At 46.2% G+C, this 22,934-nt stretch overlaps 1 protein-coding gene and 1 pseudogene across 5 annotated transcripts in view; both read right to left on the bottom strand.

Moving 5' to 3' along the window:
* Positions 1–22,934, bottom strand: part of LSR (lipolysis stimulated lipoprotein receptor) — a 31,916-nt gene that overhangs the window by 4,010 nt on the left and 4,972 nt on the right. For 3 of the 5 annotated variants that reach the window (XM_066638567.1, XM_066638568.1, XM_066638571.1), the window contains exons 2-7: positions 21,450–21,791; positions 11,825–11,944; positions 6,392–6,448; positions 3,610–3,756; positions 1,846–2,007; positions 850–909 (exon numbers count right to left, since the gene is read on the bottom strand). In XM_066638567.1, coding sequence (XP_066494664.1) covers positions 850–909; positions 1,846–2,007; positions 3,610–3,756; positions 6,392–6,448; positions 11,825–11,944; positions 21,450–21,791 — 888 coding nt within the window. The remainder of the gene's footprint in view (positions 1–849; positions 910–1,845; positions 2,008–3,609; positions 3,757–6,391; positions 6,449–11,824; positions 11,945–21,449; positions 21,792–22,934) is intronic. The other 2 variants (XM_066638569.1, XM_066638570.1) reach the window with 1 other exon arrangement.
* Positions 17,157–17,276, bottom strand: LOC136661898 (5S ribosomal RNA; annotated as a pseudogene).

Here is a 22,934-nt window from a genome sequence, read left to right as displayed (position 1 = left end):
TGGCAATTTGATTCTCAAGAACTCACTCAAGAAGGTTTAAGTTAACAATGTCCCCACTCCCTCAGCCAAAGGGTCAGACTCTTCCCAAGATGCTTATGTCACAGCCATGACATAACTGATGGTGCTACGCAGTTCAACAGAGAAAGCTCCAGGCTCTTGGACTAAACCTCAGAGAAACTCTTCCTGGTGCTCAATGAGAGGGCACCTTTGCTTGCTAGGAGGGTGACACTCTGAAGCATTCGTTACATATTTCTTTCTAAAACTGAGTTTCTCAAACTGTGGGTCCTGACTCAATGTTTGGTGAGGCCTGAGTTGGGGCCTCCCACCTGCCCTTGCATCCAGTTGGTTTCCAGTTGGAGCCTGCCGGACAGAACTGGAGGCTGCACTGGGCCTCTGCAGGTTTTCAGAAACAGCCAGAAAGTCATTTTCTGTTTTGGGTTTGTAAAAGTGACTTCCAGAGGCCTGAGGAGGCCTTCTGAAATGTGCAGAGGCTGTCGTCAGAGAAGGAGGTGGGTTAAGAGCGCCCTCCACCACACAACAGATGGGTCACAGCGGGGGAAAGCTTGAGAACCCCTATCCCAAAGCATCTCAATCTCACTTACTTACTTGCTAGCTGGATTAACCAAAACATGCAGTACACTTTCCAGTCAGCTAGCTAGCTCAGTGGTCATTCATTCCCCAGAGTTGACCCACCAATATTTGCAGTCAAGCACTTTACAGCACCCAGGTACACAACACCCACTCACAACAGGTTGTTCTTCCATTTCCACTTGGGTTTAGATAGCTCCATACTCCTCCCAACCCAGGGCCAACAGAAACCCTTGCCTCTGCCTTCTGAGCATCTCTTACCAGCATTTGCAGGACTGTCTGTATCCCTCAGGAGGGGCACTTGGGAGCTGTGTCCACCAACTACAATGCAATCAAGAGACAAGGAAGCGCGTTAAAGAAAAGGTGACACAGACATCACTGAGTGGCAAAATAACTATACAACCCTACTGAACCCTGCAAATCCTCCCTAACAAGCTCAGGACAGACCTACACCTCTGAAGCCCACAGTTCCATACTGGAGCCTAGATCCCACCCTCTTACTTTAAATTAGACATGCAGGTGGGACCTCTGTATCCACTGACTTGGCACTGACCAATTTGACTCACCACTGATACCGGGGCCCACCTTCAAATGCCTTGGAACAAAAGGAAAAAAACACCAAAATTCTATTTCCTACCCTCCCGGTGTTAAATAATTGTAATTTCATTCAATTAGATTCCATTATTCACCCCATCTCATAGCTGAATGTGGTATAAGCGTCTGTATCAACGCATTCTGGAGTGACAATGAAGGAGCAAGAAAACTGGAAGTGGGTCTTTAAAGCTATTTTTTCTACTGATTTGGTATCCACTGATTTTGGTTAATCCACTGGCGGTTCTGGAGCAGAATCCTAGTAGATAACAACTCACGACCTGTACTTATGAATAGTTTGTTTACAAACTATTAAAGTTGAAACATTATTTAAAATCTTATTTGTGAGCAGCCTTGAGGACTCCTGTAGAAAGGCAGTGCGTACATTTTGAATGACACTCACACAAAACCAGGAAGTAGGTTAATTATATAGGGCTTACCACTTTGTCAAGCTGGGATAAAAAAACAAAAAAACAGCTGCCTAAGGTGTTTAGGAGTCCTGTGAAGCAGGCAACCCATTCTAGCACCATTCAGGGCTTAGCTGACACAAAAGCACTCCAAAGGGCCAGTCCCCAAGTAGCCCAAGGTTAGACTCTTTTACAGACATTTGCTCAGATCCTCTGGGGACTAGTCCCACAACAAAGAGAGCTGGGAGAAGCCACTTACCTGAGCTGGCTCCATCATAGTCCACTCCATAGCCATTATACATAGGACCCATGGGGATTATCGTGCCCGGGGGTGCCAGTTTTACTGGATTGCTGGATGCGTACATGCTGGGTGCATAAACACTGGGGACTCCGGCAGTGGCAGCCTTTCCTGCAACATACACTGAAGACACACAGTGGAGTTATGTTTCTAGTCCTCTGATCCCTATGAACCAGTTGACTAGCACATTCCTAGAGCTGTATTCAAAGCAGTCATGGAAATATAAGCTAAGGAATGAACACTTCGTTGTTTCACCCTTGTCACAAGTCACAGCGTATGCAGACTTGGCCCTTTCTGCGGAGATGTGGATCAATTTGTTGTGCCTAAGATGGCACTCAAATGTCATAGTGCTCCTTTTTCCACCAGTGACCCCTGCCAAGGAGATGTTCCTGAAAAACCTAAGCAATATAAAGCCCTTCTGGGGCTTGCCATTGGCAGATGTTGTGGAGACATTGAGAAATCTGTAGTTAAGCATCTAGGTTAGTGGCTCCCAAACATTTTAGTATCAAGACCCACCTAAAAAAGTTTCACTTTACTAGACACTCAAGCCTCTGTGGCTATAAGGGACATTGGGCAGCAGTATTCCCTCCAAATAGCAGGTTGTTTAACCCTTGATGCACAGAGCCTAATCTACCCTGTCAGTTTCACAAACCACCAAAAATTGGGTCGTGACACACTGGTGGGCCCCGGAAACTACAGTTTGGGAACCACCGATCTAGGTAAAAAAGGGATTCTTGGGTAGAATGTTACATTCATTTGCCAGATACAAGATACAAGAAACCTTTATTGGCATATTTAAAATCCAAACAGTATAAAAACAAAGGATTGGATGGAGATACATGAATCAGACAGTTCACCTCCAACCATGACCAACCAGGCCTTGCTGCCACGTATCAACCATTTGAGACCATCATAGAAATACGTCTCTTAATTATCATATTTATATATTTGGCCACCACCCCAGAAAGCTCTTCATTTACCCCACTAAGCATGTATGCAGCTTTATTCTGGCCATTCCAACCCCAGAAAGCAGCCAAGATCGGCAATAAGTAACTTGGATTCATTAGCCAATGAGGGTGGGGAAAAGAGTTGGACAAAAATGGAACCCCCCTTTTGAACAGTGGCCACTGTAAAAATGCATTCAATTATAGCAGCACAGGGTAGAGGTCGGTCCAAAACTGCAAAGATATTCCTTCTGTTTATGACTACAATGCTTCCCAAACACTTCTCCCTGCAAATGGAATGCATTTAAAAACGAAGCGCAATCTATAGTACGTGATCCTGAGAACCTCCCCAAACTTGGCAACTGTCACCAGAGGCTGTTTATTCTGGATTCACTGAAAGCGCAATCAAAACAAGGATCATCCTTTAGTACACCCACATAAGGAATGCTGATCTCCAACCCCAACTCCACCTTACAGCACAACCTCAGGCAGGGCAGCATCCGGAGTGCCAACTTCGCCTAGTGAAAATACACCGATACCACATAATTCAAGAGAGCGTTGGTGCTCCAGTTGCTTGGGAGAGATCATCAACGTCTCCTGACATAGACCTCGGGGTGTTTTGACTGAACAAACAGGAGCAGCCTTGTGGATGGGCGGGGATGCCAAAAGGCAAGGCCTTATCCGAAGGCCAACGAGGTTCACCGCAGACTGAGAACAGGAGCTGCTCTGGTTTCTTCGCATTGCAAAGGGGATGGAAGAGGGATCCGCGAGTAAGACTTACGTGCTTCAGGGCAGCAGCACTTCTCAGGGCAGCAAGGGCACCGGACATAGCAACAGCATGTGTGAGGGCAACACTGGCACCAGCAGATCCCAAAGAGGAGGATGAGTAGAAAAAAGCCCAGCACTATCACGATGACAAAGACCCAGTCTGGGAGAAAAGAAGGGGAGGGGGAAGAGAGACCCTTTGAGACAGACTCAACTGCATGTCCCATCTAGAAAACAGGACCAGGCTTTTAAAAAGGCGACAAGTCTTTTCTAAGGGGAAGTGAATGCTACCTGCAAGGCTCCAGCATGAAACAAAAGCTGTGATCTCTCTACATTCCAAATTTTGCAGGCCCAATACCTGCTTGTCCTTCCTCATTCATCCCAACTTGGCATCATGAGGATTGACAGAATCTCACCCCACTCCTAGGTCCTCGTGCCCCCCCCAAAATACAGCCACTAACTGTGCATCTACTGAATCATTGACCATCTCCTACCCCTATCTACAGCATCAAGTCTTGCTTTAACCCCTTGCTGTTCCCAGGTAGAAGCACTGCACAGGATTGTTTCAGGGACGCAAAGTCCTTCCACTTGCTATGGCCAAAGTCTACCCACCCACTCACCGGGCAAGCTGGTGTTCCATGTGGAGCTACATCAAACAATTCTCCCATGGAAGCAACAACGCCTCAGACCAATAACTGCATACACAAATTGCACTAACCATTCTTTAACTCTCTGATGGAGAACGTACAGCTGAAGTCCACACTGTTTTTTTTTTTTTTAAAGGCTTCTCAGAACCAGTGGTAAAGCTGTGTTAAAATTCCTCTCACACACACACTCTATACATGATTGAGACACTATGTTAGGGGTGGCCAAACTTGCTTAATGTAAGAACCACATATGATAAACTTCAGATGTTTGAGAGCTGCAATATTTAGGAAGCATTTAAATTCTCAAACACATTTACTGACCATGAACATTTAAACTTCAGTTTTAATCCTGTGGATTCAGTTTGCACCCAGTAAGTTATAAAGCTTGAAAATTTCTGATTTACCTTTTATGTTACTTGCAGTGGAAAAGGGAGCTCATGTTCACTGTATGTCAAAAGGGCCACATGTGGCTTGCGAGCCGTGGTATGGCTACCCCTACACTATGTAAAGCTATTAGCGTGTTTGCTGGAGAACACGCTTCATCAGGTCAGTTCTACAGTGACTGCACACCCCACTCCTGAAAAACTCTCAACCTCATTACAGAGTCTGTTCCCTTTAAGCCTGTCAAATCCAGCAAGCTCTGAAATACAAGTTTCACACAAGTTGTGAGCATCTTTGAACCCAAGGAGGGGCCGATCTCTGGAATAAACTCATGCTCAGATCAACGTAACAGTTTTCAGGTATAACCCATTCACCCATCCCTGCTTGCTAATGCATGTTTTAGGGGTGCCCTTCCTCTCTTTGCTTGCCTTTACATCCTCTGTACGGTCTGTTTCAGTGTGGTTAACCAATTCCCCTCATTAGCTTGTTTGTGGCACCAGCATGGAAATAAGAGATTTTAAGTGCACTGACAAAGCACAATTCCAAGCTCAGTAGAAGCTTTTTTATCCATATGGGCTTTTGCACCAGCACTCCCAGCAAGCCAAGTTAGCAGATCCCTGTATTTAACTTATCCCACCCAGGGCGCAATCCTAACCCCCTTATGTCAGTGCTTTCCAGCACTGACAAAAGGGCAATGAAGCTCTAAGGTAAGGGAGCAAACACCCCCTTACTTAAAGGAGGCCTCTGTGAGTGACACCCAACTACAGGATGAAGCACATGTCCCATTGGTACCACTATGCCAGTGCTGGAAAGCACTGACATAAGGGGTTAGGATTGCACCCCCAGTTATATAAAGCAATAAAAACACAGCATCTGATGACCCCCAACCCCAGGGCAAGGGGACAAGCCCAGGGCTCAGAAAGAGTCATTTCACATGTGCCAGCAAACCCAAGTTGGCCACTGGGAGCCACAGCCAATCTCAGCTCTGACATAAGCCTCTGCAGGATGCAAAAGTTGGCCACATTCACACTTGACATCCTTAGGCAGACCACAGATCAGCGATTTTCAACCACTGCGCTGTGGCACATGGTTGTGCCATGAATGGTCTGCAAATGTGCCTTGGTAGTCATATATTAGTAAGGTTATTGGGGGATGAGAGTCCCCAGCCAGCAGTGCAATGTGCCTTGCCAACTGTCCAAAAACTGATGGTGTGCATTGACAAATTTAATGCCTACTCAGTGTGCCATGAGATGAAAAAGGTTGAAAATCGCTGCCATAGATTCTGTCCCCCAACTCAGGGCCCAATCCTATCCAATTTTCCAGTGCTGATGCAGTTGTGCCACTGGGGTGTGTGCTGCATCCTGTGGTGGAGGGGTAGCCACTGGGGCCTCCTCAAGGTATGAGAACCTGTGTTCCCTTACCACTGGGCTGCACTGTGGCTTCACCGGAGCTGGAAAGTTGGATAGGACTGGGCCCTCAGTCACGAGCTCTGTGGGACACTGAATCACTCATTCACTCTGTTTTAGCCCACATCTGTATAAGAGGAACATGAAACGATGTTTTCGTACATGCTAAAGCCTAGAGAGAGAGAGCACTGCAATAAAAGCAAGATAGCAACAGATGCTTTCAGAGACAGATAGGACAGGACAGGCATTTTTAACCCTTTTGGAAGAAACCCTCCTGCTTCTGCCTCCAAGACCTTAAGAGAAACCAAGAACAAGAACTTCCCTGCCCCAAAGAAGGAAAGCACAAAAGAAGCAAGGCCAGTACCTTCCATATGACCTATCTGAAAGCCTGGCAAAAGCTCTGAGACTTCGGAAGATTTGCCTACAGGACAAAAAAACACACAAAAAGAAAAAGTTACTAAGTACACCTAGCTGCCCCGGAGGTGGGCATTGGTTGGCCAGAAGTATAAATGGGGTCATCTCATTTAATGCTCCATCTTGATGGTGTCCCAGTAAGGGCAGCAGGTACGCAAGGACAATAATCTGATGACACCACATCTGTGAATAATCACTAGGCTGGCCACCTCTGGTAAAGAAGCACTGTCCCTATGGGACTGCTTCACAAAAGTGGGCTCTGTCCATCTGAGCAGAAATGTATCCCATTCCATGCAACCCACTGTCACACTTTCCCCCACCCCAACTCCCTTTTCCCTTTAGCTGTGGGGTTTCTCTTTTTTTCTGCAGCCCTCACCCCCAATTCTTCACTTTCTTCTTTATTCAGTGGGTTAGGAGGGCTGGTAGAAGGCTAGGCTACTTTGCAGTGTGTACAATATCGATGAGTCCCTATTTTGATGGGTTTTTTTGTACAGAGCAAGCTAGCTAGCCTATTTAAATGTGGACAGACAGACTAGTCAAAGCAGTTGTAGGTCTTTGGACAACTCCTGCGGCTTGAGCTTCAGCAGGTGCTACTTTGTGCAGAACACCAAGGCCCAACGAATAGAATTCCTTCATGGTGACTGGAGAGAATAGAAGAAAGATCTCCTCTCCCCTTACACCCCTATCCTAAACCCGTCTACTCAAGAGTACATCTGTACTCAGCAGTACATAATGAAATACGTATATTTAAGAGTCTGCAATCTGATTCAAATTCCAGGCTCCCAGTCTGCATCCCAAACACCCTATTGCTATACGATTCTGCATCTGCAACTATACATGAACAACTACAGGACTCTAGCACAGGGGTGCTCAAACTTTTTTGGCTCAAGAGCTACTTTGAAACCCAGCAAGGCCCGGAGATCTACCAGGGGGGAAGGAAGCGTCTGACAGACACCCCCTTTAATGTATGGAGCCCCTGCTGGAGTCTAGTCAGTTTTGTTGCTGCATGCCTGAAGAGCAGCTAAAGTGTCAGTTTCAGTGTCAGTTTAATGTCAGCTAAATATGTCAGTTCTGTCTAGTCACTAGACGAAACTGACATATTAACAGTTTGGAGAGACAGGGCTCCGTGATCTACTCATTTTGCCTCGCGATCTACTGGTAGATCGCGATCCACCTATTGAGCACCCCTGCTCTAGCAAATGACTCACATGAACCTTCAGCAGTCATCAGACTCACTTCCTTTCTTCCAAGAGGTTCCTACTGGATGGTGCACCCCCCCCCCGGGACATGTCATGACATTCTGCGCCAGTGAGGCCCAGAATGTCACATGACCCAGAAGTGACACTAGACCTGGGTCACTTGGCCAACGCAACCAGAACCTCACTACGGTCGCAACCAGGAGCCTTAATGGAGCCTCCAGAAGGTGCCCCCCCGAAACGTTTTAAAAGCACTTCGTTTTTGCTGAAAACCAGAAGTGCTTTTAAAACATCTGGGGGGGGCTTTCTGGAGCCTGCAGAGGCCACACGCAGCTTCTGCAAGCTTCAGAAAGGCTCCTGGATGAGACTGGAGAACATCTCCAGTCTTGTCTAGGAAGTCAGGTCTAAGTGATCTGGGAGCTGAGGTGAGGCTCTGCTTCCCCTGCCTCCAATGACGACATATCCCTCCCAGTCCTTCTGGCCTATGGCAGCAGCGGCCACCACAACCTTTGCTCATTTTAGGGGTGCTTTGAACAAGCAGACACAATGCGAGAGGATCTGTGAACTAGCTCCTCTGACAAGCACCGAGCTGAAAGCAACATTGAGCAACGTGCAGATCTTGCCCGTATCAAACGTGGTAAGTCACCATTATTGATGCAGCCAAGGTAAGTGTCAGCTCAGCTCACTTTGGGAAAAGTCAAGGCCCAGGCTTCACCTTCCAGAAATAAAGGCAAAAATGAGCTGCGTTAGTGATCTGGGCATCTTCCTGTCGGCATACTTGCAAGCAAGCCGGGCATCGACTCTCACCTACAGAGTGGCATACCTGAAAAGGAATTTCTTTTCCCCAGACCCAGTTGGAAACAGTCGCCATTTTTTCAGATCAATGCATGCTGGAATAGCCAGGCACAACATTTACTGCAGTTCCTGGGGAGACATCAAGTTTCTGGCAGACAAAGAAGGGGGGAACACAACACAGGAAGCTGACAGGAGATGACAGGAAGCCAGAATGGGTTTCTTTTGGGGGGGGGGGAACGACAGGTTCGTCATTTGAGCCACCCTGGAGCAAAGCCTCAGAGCACAGTTTTGCCATGCAGAGGAGGGAACAGCTGCCTGCTCTGAAGCAGTCCTGATGCAGCCAAGAACCTGCTTGCTCCACTCCCTCACTCAGTAGGAACTCCCAGAGACTTTCAAAGGAGTGTACCGATGTCAACAACATAATTGCGTAGGAAGCTGAACCAGGCCATGGGTTTGGAGGCCAATTACTCACGAGGCAGGCACCCCAGTCATTGATTTTAAGAGGAAATCTGCAGGAATCAGCCTGAAGGGCTCATTCTTAACCCAGCATCCGGTTTCCCAGCAATTGACAGTGAGGCGCCTCTGGGGAGCAAACAAGCAGGACACAACAATGACCGCCCTTGTGTATTTTGTGCTCAACACCTGATAGTTAGGAGACGGATTGTCCTATTTAGCCAACAGCCACTGAAAGCACTAGCCCCCTCTGTGAAATCTGCCCAATCCATTTCTCAAAGCCTTCCAAGCTACTGGCTGCCACCTCACTTTGTGGACTGCCTAGGCACATGACACACCCAGACATTCGAGACTGGGCAAGCATACCCACTACAATCCATGAATGAAAAGCTATCGACATTCTCATAACAAGGCCCCCAAAGATACTTGCATCTCCTTATTCTCCATTCCTAAAAGGAACCTAACAGCAACTCAGAAGAAAAGTGCGAGCATATTATACTTTGCTACAGGGCACCATCTAAGTGCATCATTTGTTGTTGGCATCCTTCATTCTCGGAAGACTATGGTATCACGCTCTGAATGGTGGTTCTGGAACAGAGTGTCCTCTCCAGTGCGCGAAGCCTGGGTAAAGTAGGTATGGAGGATAGACTGTTACCCATGCAGCAAATCCTCCCTCTCTACGTCACTGAAATGGTCCAATGGAAAGGCAGAAGCCAATACGGTTGGTTCCAGCGGCATTGCAGGAGTTGCCAGAACGTGACTGTATACAGCCACAAACTGCCTCAGGGACTCCGGCTCCGGATTTTGCCTCAAGGTTGTATCCTGAAGCCTTTTCCATAACTGGATGTAGCCACAAGGCAGTGGAGGTTTGGGATCAGAGTTTTCCTTCTCTCAGATGAGCTGCCTTACCAGGCTGACGAGCCTCATCTACCCGGTGGCTGTTTAGAAGTGCATCATTATTACAGGGGAAAACACAGAACCAAGCCTCATTGCTAGAACTTCCACTGACCTTCTGTGTGATGCTAGGCCTACTATCACTTGAGCCACTTAGTTCTGTCAACCTTGGTCTACCACCCTCACTACAATCTCCTTTGCAAACAGTCCTTGCATAGGGCTCTTTGGTGCAGCCAGAATTTTGGTGCCACCCTTCTGTTTGAGTTTGTCATCATTTCCTGATGACTGAATTAGGATTTTCCACTAGATGTCCTTGAAGACTCCTTTCAATTCTCCGACTCCACTATTTCCAGTTCATCTGTGCCACAAAAGAGGCCAAGAGAGGGATGGCCATTAAAGGCAAGCCTGTAATCATTCTGCCAAAACCTGTATTATCTAGAAGGCAGCTTAATCTAGCCAGGGAACAACTACTACGTCTGGCAGCAGGGCCTTCAAGGTCTCAGGTGATCTTCTCTCCCACCTCTGCTACCCGAGATGATCTTAGCTGGAGCTGCAAAGGACAAAGCCAATGGGGGTGCTCTTACCACTGAGCTATGTTGGTGACGGGACCACGGTGAGCAAAATAGCACAGACTGCATGGAGGAGGTCCAAGGTTCACCCCCTAGGTTCCCCAGAAGCAAAAACAGAGCCCTGTGAGTCCAGGAGTCTTAACAGTGAGAAAAATGATGTAAGCTGCTAAGTGCATGGGCTGGAGTGGGGTACAAGTAAAACTGCCAAAGCTTCAGGGTCCAGGATAGATCTCCGCCTTTCTATACAATTAGCAAAACTATGAAAACCAAACCAATGCACGTCAGTTTGCTTAGCTCAAAGGATTCAAACTTGGACTTTTTCCTTTTTGTTAAAGCAGTGCACAAGACACAGCTTGGGGGGAGGGGTAAATAGGACCTTTTGTGCTGACCGTTAAAGAGGGAAGTCTTCAAAAGCCAGCCCTCTATCCCCACATCCACTTAGATCTAGTGCTTCTGCTGCCAAGAAAGAGTGGTGTACTGTCTACAAAGAAAACAAAGATCAGCCCCTCCCCTCCTCCCTGGCTGCAGACCAGAGAGCTCTGCTTTGTTCCCACCTAGAGCACAGACATGCTTGTTTGCAAACTTTAATTGCTACAGTGGAATACAGAACACCTGGATGTGGCACTGTGCATATCGAGCAAAATAAGAAGCTTGGGGTGGAAGGCAGAGGGACTACCAATATGGCTGGCCAACAAACAGCATCAGTGACGTGCCTGAAAGTAGTTGAGTCTAGGACAGGGAGCAGAGTGCAGCAAAGAGAAATATAGATATCTATCTCAGACTGGAATCCAACAAAACCAGGTAGGAAAATGGAATCTACCACAGGTGACAATCACTAAAAAAAAATGTTTGGAGAGAAAAACTCAACCTTGCAAGTAAAAAGCTAGCACAGCAGTACCACAAAGGGCTAGATCAGCCCTCTCCAAGATATGCTAATTCTCTTCTTACAAGATCAAAACAGCCACGAGTGAGCACTAATATCATCCTCCCACCTGCCATATATAAAGTGTACTCCTTGCATTCTGCTATGGGAGAGAGAAAAAGGCCAGACAGTGTCAGCAGAGGATTGTTGAGCCTTAGGAAAGAGACCTGCACTGGTTTCACTGGGCAATACCAAGCGCCACTGGTACTGAGGCTCGAGAGTTCACCCAGCTAGTTGGTCCTCTGGCCAGTGTCCCACTCGGCCAACCTTTGACACCCGCCCCAAGATCTAGTCTAGCAAAACAGGCAGGACCTGGGGGCCATAACTGTAGAGACAAAAAGCACACGCAGTCTGCCATCTTGCAGGGCCAACCAACACCTTTGGATGATCAACCCTGTCAGCTTAGCTAGACTAGTGTTTGGTTTTTAATTAAACCAACTAAACTGAGCAAGAGAGCATCCTCTCTTGCAAAAAGGCTCCTGAAGCCTACAATTAATCCATCTGGATTGCTACCTTGGGAGATGCTTGCATACAGCAGGAGGCTCACAACTTACCCAACACAATGAGCTCGGCGTAGGCTTCGTTGTTGCCTGAAAAGTCTTGAACGGATGCCACAGTGCAGTAGTACACACCACTGTCCCCCCAAGCCGTCTGCTCGATACTGAGGTCAGCATCTAGATGGGTGCAGAGGGACAGAAAAAGAAACACAGAGAAGACAACGTGTAAGCACCAATGTGAAGAGTAGGCATCAATTCCTGGACAAAAGAGTAATAAACATGTTCATTTGTAAGGCATAGTGTGTGCCTCTGGTTACATTTCTCTCATCTTCCCAGCACTGAAGCTGTAATATTTTGATCTGGAAGAAAACAGAGTCTTCTTCTCTAGTTCAGGGGTGTCAAACATAAGGCCTGCGGGTCGATTGCAGCCCCCGTAAGCTATTTCTCCAGCCTCCATTATAATTTGGCTCTCCCAACTTGATAATTGGTCTCCTGAAAATAAGATTTGCACATTTTCTCTTCTGTCATTTGCAGCTAATGAACTGCTATGTGAGAACATGGGGTGGATAGGGCTGAAAATGGCTGCAGCACATAGCTTCAGATTGCTTGCAGAGGGCTTTCGAATGCATGCAGAGGCAGCAGCCACAGATAGCCGAGAACATTCAGACAACAGCATGAAGTTAAGTGGCGCTCCCGCTCCACGCAGATAAGCGAATCCATGGGTAGCGAGGATTGACTGCATATGAAATGGTTAGAAGCGTTTGCTTCCAGTAAGATAGGATTCTAGACAAAGTCTTACTGAACACAGCTGGCTTACTTCTGACTAAAATAAATAACACCGTTTTCAAGCACCTCTAGTAATACTGCATACTGGGAATCTATGAGCATCCCAGGAAAAGTACAAGACTGCTGCTTTGACACAAAGAGACACCAGCAAAGCAGTTGTGAAGTTACCTGCTTTTTTAATTTATTGAAATGAATGTGCATATGTCAAAATATGCATTTTACATATAGGCCCTCAATACAGATGCCTTTTTGAGATAGTGAAAGAAGTGGGAGTTGCTTGACATTTAATAGAAACAAAAGCTACCACTCATGGGAGATGCCCTTTTCCTTCTTGCGACGTTTTCTTTTTTGTTCCCTATTACGGGGCACACCCCAACAAAAATTGCCTTACAATGAACCCAAAAATGTGCCCTTAATTCAGCGTGTCCCCGGACACCAACACCAATTTTAAAGTCTTTTTCCCCCATTTTTCTCTCTAAACGCTAGTTGGGTTAAACTGCAGTTTTAAGCACATTTACATGGGAGTAAGCTCCTTCGAACATGGTGAGGCTTACGACAGTATGTATAGGGTTGTGCAGGAAGGCTGCAGACCCAACACTTATTTGGAAGGAAGTTCAAGTGGACTCAGCAGGGCTTGGAACCAAGAGCCAAACTAGTCACGACTTTAAAAAGAAGGTGTTTTAAACAGAGCCAAACTCCGAAGCCACCAAAATAAGGATTAATCCGCTCCCTGCTTTCCCACCAAAAATCACCCTTCTCCAAGTCTTCTTTATCAGCTAATCTGGAACCTGCGGATTTGACCAGGGGCTGTGAAAGATCTGTCTGAGACCATTAAAAATCGCCTACCGTCAGTAGAGACTGTAACTGGCTCACTGGTCTGATTCAGATATTATTAAACAGGGGTTCTCAGACTTCTACTCCCTTGCTCAACCCACCTGTTACATGGTGGAGGGAGCCGCGACCCACCTCCTCCTCTGGCTCCAGGCCTCTGCAGACCTCAGAAGGTTCTGGAAGCAACCGAAGCCACACGTTCATGGACCCAGAAGTGACTTTGCACTTCCAGTTGCTTCTGGAGACTTGGTGTGGCCTCCAACTGCATCTGGAGGGCTCCACTTTGGAGCCAACCAGATGCAAAGATGAGTTGGAGGACTTCAAGTGGGTTGTGACCCACAGTTTGAGAGACCCTGCAAGGTATCTTCATCTGTTCACCCTGATAGCCGAGCATTCTTCAAGGCACACATGTTGCTATTTTTTAATGTTCTATTCTGCACAGGCACCAGGCTACTGGATGCATTGGGGAAAAAACCCTGCACTGGGCTGTTCTATGGTCCTCCATCTTTGATGGGACTTTGAGCGCTGTTACAGAAGATTCAGGGATTGTTACAGCCAGGTGGGCCCTCAGTCAGTGTTCAATCTTTGCTGCCATTAGAGGAAGTGATGCAAGCCCACCTGCTCTGGATGCAAGAGGTCTCAGGTTCGATCCCTTTCCCGATGTCCACAGGTTAGGCTAGGAAAAGGGCCTCCCTACCCGAAAGCTGCTCCCCATCAGTGTTGACAATACTGAGCTAGATGGACTGATAGTTTGACTCAGGAAGAGGCAGCTTCCCTAGATTTCTAGATATGGTTTAAAAACCTGAACTTCTGGATTCTCTGTCTGGCTCAGAAAGCAGGATGAAGGAAAAGCGGAAGCCTCACTCGAGCCTGAATTATCTTTAAAAGATCATCACAGCTTTGCAGCACGAAAACATGCAGCAATACCACGCCATCTCTCAACTGGAGAAAGGTGAGTTGTCAGAGATTAATACGAAGAACTGCCAGAGTTGAGGCCAGCTGCCACACCCTGTTGGGGAACAGACTAGGGATTACTCAGAAAGGCTGCTCTGGCTGCTATTTGCTCTTTCCGTGGAGGAGAGGAGAGGTGACAGACAAGAGAGCTAGCAGTGTGCAAAGCACAGCAACACCTTCACCTGCATCACTTTGCTAATTCATAAGAACATAAGAACAGCCCCACTGGATCAGGCCATAGGCCCATCTAGTCCAATTTCCTGTATCTCACAAATGCCCCACCAAATGCCCCAGGGAGCACACCAGATAACAAGAGACCTGCATCCTGGTGCCCTCCCTTGCATCTGGCATTTCAACCATTTTCAATCACCACCACATTTCAAATTTCATCCACGTGCTTTCCTCTTCCATCTGATTTCATCCAACCTTTCACAATGATCACCAATGTTCTTGTGTTTATTTCTGTTTACTTTCACTGTGCACACTTCTGCATGTGCTATACAGGTGGGACCCTGGTATCCATCAATTTGGTATCCACTGATTCGACTCACCACTGATACCAAAGGCCACCTTTATATGCCTTGTAACAAGGGGGGAAAAGCACCAAAATCCAATTTCCTACCTTCGTTCTGTTAATTATAATTTCATTCCATTAGATTCCATTATTCATCTCATCTAGTAGCTGAATGTGGTACAGCATCTATGCCAATGCATTCTGGGTCAAAAATAGAGGAGCAAGAAACCTGGAAGTGGGTCTTTAAAGCTATTTTTCCAATGATTTGGTATCCACTGATTGATTTTATCCACTGGGTGTTCCAGAATGGAACCCCAGTGGATAACGAGGCATGATGTGTATATTCTTATTTTTCTCTGACCAAAATAAATTTGCAATAAGGTTATGCTTTCCCATTCACCCATGCTCTCTCCCCCACCCAGATGGAAGTGCAAGGTATTGATTGCTGTACTTGTTTATGAGAACATGGCATTGGATGCCACCACTGAGGGGCTGCTTGAGGGACCTTTGTGAGCTGCATGGATTTCTCTGGGCAAGGTCATGAAGCTGGAGGAGGAGGAGATCTATGGAAAGGGGAGGAGGAGGAGATCTATGGAAAGGGATGAAGCTATCAGGCTGGCCATATTGAGCCTGCCAAAGATTCTCAGTCACCACATCTTGCCATGCACTAGCCATTCAGAGAGGAAGACAGACTTGGTGATCCAGAAACCAAATGCAAGGCTGGGTGAGAGACAACATTAGGGGTTGTAAAAAGAAGGGAAGGAGGACTCAGTGGGGTGTGTGGGGGAAGAGGAAGTGTGTGGGAAGGGTTAATTTGGGTTTGTTCATTGCCCTAGGGTTTCAGGATGGGTCTAGTTACGCAGCCATTAGTTGGGCAGGTCAAATCATCAAAACTGAACAACCTCAGCAAAACACTACTCCCGTCACCCCCGCCCAATATGAAACGTGCTCCTCTTGTGTAAGTTCCACCCTATTTAGTCAGGGGTCAAATTAGCACTAGGCTAACTGGAAATCCTAGGAGGAAAAAAAAAATGGGGTTCCTTGCCCAGAAACATTCTCTCCTGCAAGACAGCAGAGGTACTGACATTTACAAGTGGCAAAGGCAACCTAGTTGTACACCTCCTTTCAGCACAGTTAATATATTGCAGCAATGGCTACACAATGGCTGCAAGCTGATTCAACCAGTACTGCCTCTATTGACCCATTTGAAAAAAAAAGAACTCATAAACTAACATTGGTTGACTTGAATCAACTAAGATCTGGATAGTCTCAAGATTTTCCAGAAAGCCTACAACACTGTCTATGGCAGTGGTGTCAAACATATAAGGCAGGCAAACCAGATGCAGCCCCCAGAAGCAATTTATCCAACCCCCATTATAGTTGGGTTCTTCCAGCATAATTGGGCTCGCCCTAATATTACAAACAAGATTTGCACATTTTCTCCTCTGTCATTTGCAGCTAATGAGTTTATATATGAGAACAAAGTATTATTTATTTCTGGCCATCATGTGCTTAATGATGTAACCCTCTGATTAACAATGTCACTTCCGGCCCCTAGCAGGAACCATGCTACTACATGAAAGGAGTTTGACACCTCTGGTCTATGGCATCACAAAGGCTGATGAGGAAGGGTTCACCCTCAACTCATGGACACTCAAGGAGTTATGTTGTTGTTGTTGGCAACCTTCAGTCTCGAAAGACTATGGTATGACCATGGAAAAGAAGAAAGAATTTGTTAATGGCTGTTCATTCAGGGTGACCAGATGCCCTCTTTTTCCAAGGCATGTCCTCTTTTTTAAACCTTGTGCCCTGGAAAAGAACTGAAGTGTCCTCCTTTTCCCTGTGAGTGGGCCCCTGCAGGCAACGCATAGCCTCTTTGTAATTAATAAATTATATGTACTAAATTATATGTGATATACAGTAGTTTTAAATTTAACTGTAAGAAGTAGTGTTTAACCACATGAAATTAAGACACAAGTGTTGCTAGCTTTTGTCTTGTCCTATTTTTGTCTTTGTCTTGTCCTATTTTTTTCTTGGATACCCTACATTTTGGGGTGCCTTGTCCTCTTTTGCGGTTATGACAGCTAGTCACCTTGATGTTCATTTCAAACCTGTTCATTTCTAGCTTTGTCTTGTCCTATTTTTGTCTTTGTCTTGTCCTATTTTTTTCTTGGATGCCCTACATTTTGGGGTGCCTTGTCCTCTTTTGAGGTTATGACAGCTGGTCACCTTGATGTTCATTTCAAACCTGTGTACGAGAGAACTTATGGTTGACAACCTTCAGTCTCGAAAGACTATGGTATAAGCCTACAGCACCCGATATTCCCAGGCGGTCTCCCATCCAAGTACTAACCAGGCCTGACCCTGCTTAGCTTCTAAGATCAGATGAGATCGGGCATATGCAGGGTAACAGTTGCTGCTCACGAAAGAACTTAACATCAGGAAGATGACTTCCCCGTATCCCAAATAACCAAGTTCTGACTACTTTCAAATGAGCATCTGAGCCCACCATAAATTCAACACAATGAAGTTTGACATCTGACACAATGATTTAAAATGTACTGAACCGGCAATTCCTTACAGGACATGCTAATTAGCTACAGCCTTCCAGTTCAAATTATACGTCTGATTTGACACTCTGCTAAAAACACCAATTTCCTCATTCCTGCCTTTAGTGCCATGTAGATCCTGTTCCAATAGCATAGTAGACTCAGAGCCATATGTTTCTCCAGACAGCAGTCCAAGGAAGAGAATTCTACACATCTCAAGTCTTTCAGATGTGACCAGGTTCTATTTCTGAAAAATAAACCTGGCTTGATTACCAAGCTATGAGAGATTCAGGTCCCATCTCCACAAGTGGGAGCTTGAGGTGGCAGAATGGACGATACTAGCCATTTTCAACAGGATCTGTTGGCGTCCTGGCACATCTAAAGGAGGCCATAGATTGAAAACTGAAATAAAAGGTTTTGTTTTATCTGTGTTGTATCCTTGTTTGACTAGGGTGTGGGCTGAAACTAGAGGTTGAGAACAGCTGGACTGTACCACTACAGATTGCACTAAAGTGACTGTGGGGTGGAGGGGAGGGAGATAAAATATTTCTTATTTCCCTATACAAAACAAAAAATATCTGCAAGCAGAAAACTAGCATATCAGGGAGAAAGACTGCAGCTGAGCATATAAGGCATATATGCCTATTTCTTTGCATGTCAGTGTTCTACTTGCATCATCATTAAATGCAGGGAAAGTTTATAAGTGCCACCCCTCGTCTGCTGTCACAATCCATTTAAGAAGCTTACAACTCCACCATCTCATTCCATTAAATGTATTCGATATTAGTGCACCCTATAGATGGAGAACATGTGCACAGGCATTGCCAGGCCATTGCATATGAAAGCCACAACAGCACAGATTTCTTCTGATTTTTGTAGGGTTTTGAAAACAGTCCTCCTTACAACCAGATGAAACTGCAGACAAAAAGTTAAACTCGACTTGGACATATACATTTGTAGGGAGGCAAATCACAGTAGTTCAGAGTATTATGTACAACTCACAAGCTGCCAGGTGCCTGTCTGTGTGCCAACACTCATATTCAGCAACACCAAAGCGCATTCCTAAGTGGGCTGGTTTCACAATCCAAACATCAGCCCCAGAGTTGTCCAAAGGTTATACACTGTCCCTTTTGAGACTGCCTGCCGGAAGTGCAATCAGACGGTTAGAAAGTGATGTGAGAATGGATACTGTGTTTCAAGGATATAATTAAGTCACGTTTTAACTGCTGGTTGCAATGTCAAGCAAGCGTCACACCCAAATCCACTGGGCAGTGGTAGAAGGGAACCATGTGAAGCTTATAACCAGAAAGCATTGCACGTGGGCAAAACTGGGGGGGGGGGGAAGCTCACAACATGAGTCAGATCATCCTGGAACATGGGAGAAAATCTCCCACTATTATATTAATATCTCTGCGGGTTTGAGGGGAGGCCAAAGAGAGAGAACAGCCTGTAACGCTTTTTGAGTCTGGAGATCTGGGCTTGAAACATGTTATCACAGGACCTGAGGTTTCGCCATGGACTTTTGACCTCCCAGAACATTTGTTTTGCCTCTCCCCTCAAATCCTTGCTGCCATCAGGAGTTTTTTTTTCCCCCTTCTATCTCTTTAAAGAACTGAATTAGTACACACAAAGTTTAGCAGAGGTGGATTCTGGGGCTTGCAACAGCAGTATATACAGAGCAAGAAAAGGAAGGTTGAGGAGTGGCTCTATTTGCAGCCCTGGTGGAACCAATGTTTACAGCACATTCTTTGCATGCTTACACAGAAGTACCCCCCCCCCCGCATCCACTGGGGCAGATTACCTAATATGCATGTTTCAGGCTGCAGCCTTAGTGACATATGTTGAATTAAGAACATTTTGATCACCGAAAGACAGTGCATCAGTCACATATCAACATTTTTAAGTGATGGCAAGCACCATGTTAAGAGCATCCCCTCCCATGCAAGAGCAAAGGGGAAATGTCTCCAAGATGGCACCAGCTCACTCACTAACAAAATGTGCTCTCTGTCTTTAGATCTATTAAGTTTTTGCCTCAGCTGCAGGCAAATTCAATTTCATCTGTTCTATTGCAAACAGAAAGAAAACTCAAAATCCGTCCTTTGGGTACCAGAATATTGTATTGCTTTTGTGCTGCTAAAGTTACCATCCTCCTCCACTATCCCTGCATCTGGATTTTAATTTTTATATTGTTTTTCATATTTCATGCTCTTAAGTCACTTTGAATGCCCTTCGGGGAGAAAAACTGGGACATAAATTCAATCAATTAAGATTTCTTAGGCCAGGTGACAGCCCTTGACCTTTTCATTCAACCATCATTTGGCCCAATGCTTACTGCTTTCAAAAGTCGATGGCAACTACAGCATTACCCCATTTTTACCAGCTCCTAGGAATGGCAACAAGAAGGGTTCCAATGGATAGCATCATTGAGATTTGGAACCGGGACAGGGGCTCCATCTAAGGTGCTGGTTTGAAGCTATGAAACCTAAGCAGTACTGGCTCCAAAAGACCAACTTCGTTTCATTTTACAATTCAATACAAGATCAATTATAAACAGCTTTCCAGCCCTCCCCACTGTGCCAGCTCAAACACTCCTTTAACCTGCCAGTAGTGGCTTTATCCTGTCTACAGCTGGGTAAATAATCAAAGCTCCACAGCAAGTTGGAGATAAAACTTGCTGCATCAGTTGAGTTTCTTGTCTGAACTGGTGGATCCAAACCAGAACATTTTCCTTACAGTCTGATCAGCCAGAACACCATTCATTAATCCTACCTTTACCACAGCAGAATCTCAATACACACAGAGACAGTAAATACAACACAGCTCAATTTTCCTTTTAGAAGACACAGGCTGCAATCCTAACCACACTTTCCTGAGAATAAGCCCCACTGAACAAAATAGGACTTACTTCTGAGTAGACCTGGTTAGGATTGTGCCCTCAGTGGAGCATCTCTGACACAGAAGTTAGTATGCCTCATCCTTCCCAGGAAAAATAGCCCTGAGGGTTTCACCAAATACCAGGGAGGGAACCCAACATTGGAGTGATCCAAATCATCACTACCTAAATTAAGGGGAAATATGTGAATGCAGACATCCCAGGGGTCTAACTGGGCAAAGCAGAGTCTCTACGAAGGGCAGCAACCTTGTGTTCTTCCACACAAATTATCCAAACCCCATCTGGTGATGTGACCCCTTCACCACTGAAAGGACTGCCAGGGCAGTGGGGGGGGGGGGGGAGAGAAAGGAAAGGAGAAATTGGGCTAGACAAGATCCTTCCTCCAAGATCAATTTTCCCTGTAAATTTTCATACCACCTTTGAAATCTGCAGATCGCACCACTTGAGGCAGGCTTGATCTCTAGAACCCAGGAGACTGAACTATCTGCAGCAGGGAAAAGTGACAGGGAAAAGTCAGAATTCCTCTCTCAGCCAAGAACCACTGGGTGTGATCAGTTTCCATCACTCCCTGATGCTTCAGTTTCTCCATCGGGGAATGGTGGTTCAATTTCATCACCTAATCGTTCACATGCAATGGAATGCAACCAATAATATTAGCTTGGTCCTCCTACCAGGCTTGCTTGCCAAGCCTACCATCCAACCAGTTCTGTTCAGAGGCACCTCACATCTAAGCGAGTATTTCTAGAGGGCTTTGGAAAAGAGGACTTCTTCATCTGACCCAACCTGAAGCTGTAAAAGGCTAATTCAGGGGCAAGCAATGCCCACTTGCTGCCCAGGATTTCACGGTCACGGCTAGACAGAAACCCATTTGTTGTGCACTAGTAGTTTAGACACAGGTAAAAGTTATCCTAATTACAGGGTTAGCTGAAGGTAAAAGGTAAAGAATGCAATATTCAGCATTTAAGGAAAGCTCTGAGAGTGTTCATAGAAAATTAGCTTCGTCTTGCAAACAAGTCCATAAAAATCACCAAACAAAAAAAAAATTTACACACCCACTTGCCTACACTAACCATTAGTGACTTCTCAGAGATGCACCACCCCTTGTAAAGCCTGGTCAAGGGCAGATTACGAGCCCACTGGCCGCTGCATACTCACTATTGGTGACAGTGATGCGACGGCCCTGGTAGAAGTCACCAAGGCTCACAGTGTTGCCTTGCTTGATAGCCACTACCCGTACAGTCCTGGAGTTATCAAGACAGTCCACATAGGGGTTGTAGCCAGGGTTGGCCTGCTGCAGCTGGCTTGTGACCTGGCTGTTGAGGCTGTTCGGGTTGAAGGCATCCTCCAGGCGGCTCCGGCAGAAAGATTTGTACTTCCACGTGATGATGGGAGGCTGGGTGGTCGTGATCTGGAAGTTGCACTGCAGAGTCACAGGCTGAAATAGGATGACCACGTTGAAGGGGTTCAGCACGGTGACCGCCGCCGCAGAGCCAGGATCTGGGGAGGAGAGCAGAACCAGATGGGACAAAGAGGCACACAGAGGAAAAGCCAGGCACGACGGCTTGGGGGATTTCACTCCCCCAATGCTACCCAACCACATTTATTCAAGCCATCTCCCTTAAATCCACATTGCCATGCCTTCCAGTTAAACATCCCCCATGCTTGGCAACAGCTTTGTTCAGGAGCAAGCAGTTAGTCCTGTCATCCGGTTAAGCTGGTTTGGTTTCTTTGTTCTCCTGCCTTTCAGGGGGAAAAGCCATTCCAGAAACAAACTGGGCTGGAATATTCTGGGCTGGAACAGCAGCCCAGATTTGCAGCCACAGCCTCTGCAAACTGCTGAAGCAGAGTTTTCCTTAACCAAGACACTGGTCATTTGTCATCATGAATCACTACCCATAGGCAGGACAGGACAGATACCAGGTGCCTGAACTCCAGCTAATACACAGAGCTTATCACTTCAAAATCATTACTTCAACTGGCCCCTGAAGATTTAAAGATTCTTAGCTTAAAGCGATCATTACTTAAGAGAGCCATGCAAAAGAGAAAGGGAACCCTTCCTTCAGCCAAGACAGCCATTAGCACTCATTGATACTAGAGCAATGGGTGAGCTAGCTGAGCCTTGCCTTGAAGTGATTCTCCATTCATCCAAGTGACATCAGAGGGAAGAAGGAGGGTGAAAAAACTGACAATGTCATTGTGGTGTTCCAACTCAAAATGAATCAACATAAAGCAAAACTCAATTCTAGCACATCTGTTTTTGCACCCACCATGCAAGCATGTTGGGAACTGTCATGTGGGAGGTTAAAAAGCTGCCCACATGATATCATTCTGGATGCCTCTGGTAACTGGCCAATCTCATGTGCTGTTTATTTGTTGATTGAACCATGGACGCCTGTGTTGGCTAGGTTATGTTGTGAGAATAGATGATGGCCGGATCCCAAAGGATCTCCTCTATGGAGAACTCGTGCAAGAAAAGTGCCCTACAGGTAGACCACAGCTGCGATACACGGACATCTGCAAGAGGGATCTGAAGGCCTTAGGAATGGACCTCAACAGGTGGGAAACCCTGGCCTCTGAGCAGCCCGCTTGGAGGCAGGCTGTGCAGCATGGCCTCTTCCAGTTTGAAGAGGCACTTGGCCA

This window comes from Tiliqua scincoides, chromosome 10 (genome assembly GCF_035046505.1).
Source record: "Tiliqua scincoides isolate rTilSci1 chromosome 10, rTilSci1.hap2, whole genome shotgun sequence".
NCBI lineage: Eukaryota > Metazoa > Chordata > Lepidosauria > Squamata > Scincidae > Tiliqua > Tiliqua scincoides.
The sequence above is the reverse complement of the archived record's forward strand: the minus strand, read 5'-3'. Positions and strand labels throughout refer to the sequence as shown.